At 53.7% G+C, this 4,333-nt stretch overlaps 1 protein-coding gene across 2 annotated transcripts in view; it reads right to left on the bottom strand.

Moving 5' to 3' along the window:
• Positions 1-836: 836 nt before the first annotated feature.
• Positions 837-4,333, bottom strand: part of Sh3bp5l (SH3 binding domain protein 5 like) — a 17,825-nt gene continuing 14,328 nt past the window's right edge. For both annotated transcript variants that reach the window (XM_021211761.1, XM_021211762.1), the window contains exons 6-7: positions 3,346-3,519; positions 837-2,602 (exon numbers count right to left, since the gene is read on the bottom strand). In XM_021211761.1, the coding sequence (XP_021067420.1) occupies positions 2,135-2,602; positions 3,346-3,519 (642 nt within the window). In that variant the 3' untranslated portion in view covers positions 837-2,134. The remainder of the gene's footprint in view (positions 2,603-3,345; positions 3,520-4,333) is intronic.

The following is a 4,333-nucleotide window of genomic DNA, read 5'->3' as shown; positions in this document are numbered from 1 at the left end:
ATGTTCTTCTTTCCTATTCAGGAAAGAAACTCATCTTGAAAAGCCCTTCCTCCAAGGCTCACTTGACCTCCACCCTACCCTTCCCTGACCTCTAAAGTCTCATCATACTGGTAATTCTTTCTCTCCTGGGCTGACCCACTGCCTCAGTGGGTCTCACTGTCCACCCCTAGCATGCCCCAGTGCCTTTTGATCATGGTCTCAGAACTTAAGATCCTCTGTCCTTCACCTCCCAGATGCTGGGATGACAGGTGTGGACCACATCTGTCTACCCTGCGCTGGGGAGTGGCAAGCCTCAGCTCCAGCCCAGTCTTTACCTCTAGGGCTTCCGTGAACCTGAGTTACTGGATGTTTCACAGGTGTCTCCCATCTGTGTCTAAATACCCTCTGGCCTCTCCCACCTGTAACCAGAGGCGCTCCAACTCAGGAGTCACTCTTTGTGACTAGGTCCTGATACTGCAGTGGACAGAACCACTGTCTACTGGAAATTCAAGATTCAGCATCACACCATTTTTAATAACCAAGTGTCCCTACTTTGATCCCTCTCCTTTCTTAATGTTTATGTGCAGACACACCCAGAACACTATGTGCCCTAACCGTGGCCATTCCACCCTGCAGGCCCTCTGCAGCAGGGCCACCCTGGCATTCATTACTGCAGAACACAGCCCTCTGGGCACTGGCTCCCCAGCCTTGTCCACTTAGCTTGTGTGTGACCACCCAAAAGCTGGCACCTCTCTCCCCTCTTCTCAGTTGGTGTGTACCATTTTGATTCCTCGACTGCATGGTCTGAAGAGCCCCCTATCTCACCCCCATGTCTCTTTTAACAGACAGTAAACATCACTGTTACATAAACTATTTTATTTAAATAAAACCAGGACTGACCCTTTCCCACACACACCAGCACATGCACTCGCACAATCATGTCCTCCTCATTTCTGTTCTTCTTGAACAGCCACCTCAAACCCCACAGGTTTTCATTGTGACCATCCTAAAACCTGAAAATTGGGAGATCCCATGCGAGACAATGGGCACTCTTCTCCCAGCCCTGGGCACGCACTCTCCTCATCCTCCTGATGGGACAGGAGGTCGGCTCTTCCAAGGCACCCAGATCTGGTGTGGTTTCCCTTCACACAGGTCAGAACACCAGCACCCAGAGCTGCTCTTTGAGGCTGGAACCCCTCACTTCAAGTCAATTCCTCTCATAAAACAAAGGAGGCTTTGCACCCATGCAAAGGTTCCTGGTGTAGGTACCATCTGGTGTAAGGAAGAGCAATAGAGAGCAATTGAGCACCAAGTTCTCTAATGCCACTCTGAAGGAGGGTGCCAAGCTCCAGTTCAACCTCTACCAAGAAAAAGCAAGCCCAGCGCCACACATGGGGAAGGTGGGATGGCAAGGTCTCAGCCTTGAGAATCTCCCATCTCTAACCCTCCAGCATAGACCCCATCGGGACCCACTAGCACCTTGGCAATTGTAAGGGCTCAGCCCAACCGGAGACACACCACACAGGCAGGGGCCATTTGGAGTTGGCCCAAATGCCTGTTGATAACAGGGTTCAACTCCCCCACCTGACACTGAATGAAAGACACGCAGCACAGCAGCTAAGGTCACAAGAGGTGCACTGACAGAAGGTGGTGTCTTCCAGAGGCACATGGACATTGTACACAATGCTCACAGGCAAGCTGGGACAGGACAAGAGCACAGGCTGCCGGGGACTCAGCAGCATATCTAGGGCACGCCTTCTGGGAAGACAGGGCCAGGAATCAACGGATGAAAGCCTGTCCAACCACTTGGGCTAGGATGCTCATGTTCTCACATGACCTCCTGCGTCTTCTAGACCAAGTTCCCTGAGGGAAGAAGTCAGGTCAGAATGGGAAATCAAGAGAGCATCAGAGACTCGAGTGCCAGCAGGGGAGAAGAGACAGGGCCAGAGAGCAAGCCTTCTAGGTGGGTAAGGCAAAGAGAGAGCTGCCTCCTGAGAGAAGGAACAGTGACGAAGCTGGGGGCACAGGACTGAGACAGCTGATCCTGCCCAAGGAAGGCTGCAGACCAGGATCTGGGGCAGACAGGACTTAAGGAGGGAAGGCCTGTGGGCCCTGATTGCCCATGGTAGAAATCAAGCTAGCTCTGGCCACAGAGCTACAGGCTGACACTGCGCTGGTGCCGGCCCCCTCGGACTCCGATGTCACTTCCCCGGCGTCCCCGGCTCTGGGCTCCCAGCTCTTGGCCGTCTAGACTGGCATGGTCCGAGAGGCCACGCAGGTGCTCCACTGAGTCACACTTCTGCAAGTCAGAGGCCACAGTGCGCAGACTCAATAAGCTTAGCGTGTCCGTATCTGGGCCTGGGCCAGGCCCAAGGCTGCTGCCCTCCTCTAGGCCCCCGCCCTCTGCCCCTTCAATCCCACTGTCCCCATCCTCAATGCTCTCAGGTCCAGCTTCAGCCCCAACAGGGGAAGAGCGCCGTGGGCCCAGGGGATGTGGGGGCAAGCCCCGGCGCCTGGCATGAATCTGCTCACTGATCTGCTCCAGATTACGCAGGGCCACCGAGTAGCGGGTCTTGGCCTGTGCCACCTGCTGCTCCAGTTCTGTCACCTTGGCCTTGTGCTCCTGCAGGAAAAAAATAGGTAAGCTTTGAGATGACTTCTGACCCCATTCAGCACTTGTCCCTGAGGTTAGACTTCCTATCCCAGAGCCCCTGGACACCTTCAGCATCTCTGAACTAAAATATTCTTTCCAGCCCTACTGTCCTCTGTAGGGTTTTGTTTTGGGTTTTGGGGGTTTTTTTGGTTTTGTTTTGGGTTTTTTGGGGTTTTTTGTTTTGGTTTGGTTTGGTTTGGTTTTTTTTTGGGGGGGGGGGTTTCGAGACAGGGTTTCTCTGTATAGCCCCGGCTGTCCTGGAACTCACTTTGTAGAACAGGCTGGCCTTGAACTCAGAAATCCACCTGTCTCTGCCTCCCAAGTGCTGGGATTAATGTTGTGCGCCACCACCCCCACCCCCACCACCCCCAACCCCCCCACCCCCCGTTCCTACTGTTCTCTGAATGTCCCTCCTGACCTGAGCCCCAGCGAGCCCTCCTCCCAGGTCTTCACCCCTCTGGCTCCTCCTCCTCCTCCTCTCTGTTCTTCCTCCCCACCTAGCTGGTTTCCCCCATTCCCACCCCATCACTTCTCACTTCCTCATTTACCTTTGCTTCTTGATCAGTGTTCTCCAAGAGCACAAGCCGCTCTCCCCTGCCTCCCACTCCTGCAAGGTCACTGAGCACAGGCTAGCGTACTGGCTGGTCTGGCAAGGTTGACCAAAGCAGCACACCAGCACTCACTGTACCTGCCCACCCTCCCCCATTAGCTACCTCCAGGATTTGGCTGAACTGGGCCTTGAGCTCAAAGTAGGGGCGGCTCTTGCCAATGGCCCGCCGGAGGGTCTTCTGGAGGGCCTGGACCCGAGCTTCAGCCTGCTGGCACAGCCTCGTCACACGCTGATGCTCCCGTTCACCTCGAAGACGCTCTTCCTCTGCCTCGTTCACCTGGCCCAGGTTAGGAGGGGGACACACATCAGTGAGCTGGCATTTAAATGGGATCAGCCCTAGGCTGCCAATACACACACTGCCCTGAGGGAACCTGAACAGGATTGTCTACAAAGCCCTCCCCACCCCTGCTGTCTACTGAGTAAGACAGATAAGGATTGGGGGCAACGAGAGTGCCTTACCATCTCTTTTGGATACAGATCTCAAGCACATGCCTCTGAAAGCACCTCTTCCCCACCGGCTTACACAGACTTGTATGACCTGCTCTAGGCGCACAGCATGTATTCATATTAACTGAGCTATGTTTTCATTGCCAGCGTTGGAGATTTACCACAACAAAATGGCGCCCAACGTATTGATTTGAATTCAACTAACTTGAGATAAAAATTCACTGCCCACCCCCCAACCCCTCAATGGGGCTTGGGCACTGATATAAGCTGTAGCAGTATGGATTTGAAGCTGACTGGGTTTGAGGGGCTCACAGAGAATGGCAGAGGCATCTACACCCAAGAGAGCCTTTCTATGTTTGTTTCCCTGTATCCTTCCCTCCCTACCCTGCCTCCCCCACCTCCAAATGGGAACATAGACAATGCGGGTCAGCTTCTCCCTGTGAATAAAGAATTGGGAGACAAAGGTATAAAGGGCTCCAGACCATGTGATCAAAGAGAGAAATACAACCTGTTCATACTTAAAGATGATATAAAGATATATTGCGGGGCTGGTGAGATGGCTCAGTGGGTAAGAGCACCCTACTGCTCTTCTGAAGGTCCGGAGTTCAAATCCCAGCAACCACATGGTGGCTCATAACCATCCG

The sequence above is a fragment of the Mus pahari genome, chromosome 14 (genome assembly GCF_900095145.1).
Source record: "Mus pahari chromosome 14, PAHARI_EIJ_v1.1, whole genome shotgun sequence".
Lineage (NCBI taxonomy): Eukaryota > Metazoa > Chordata > Mammalia > Rodentia > Muridae > Mus > Mus pahari.
This window is presented reverse-complemented; position numbering and strand designations above follow the sequence as displayed.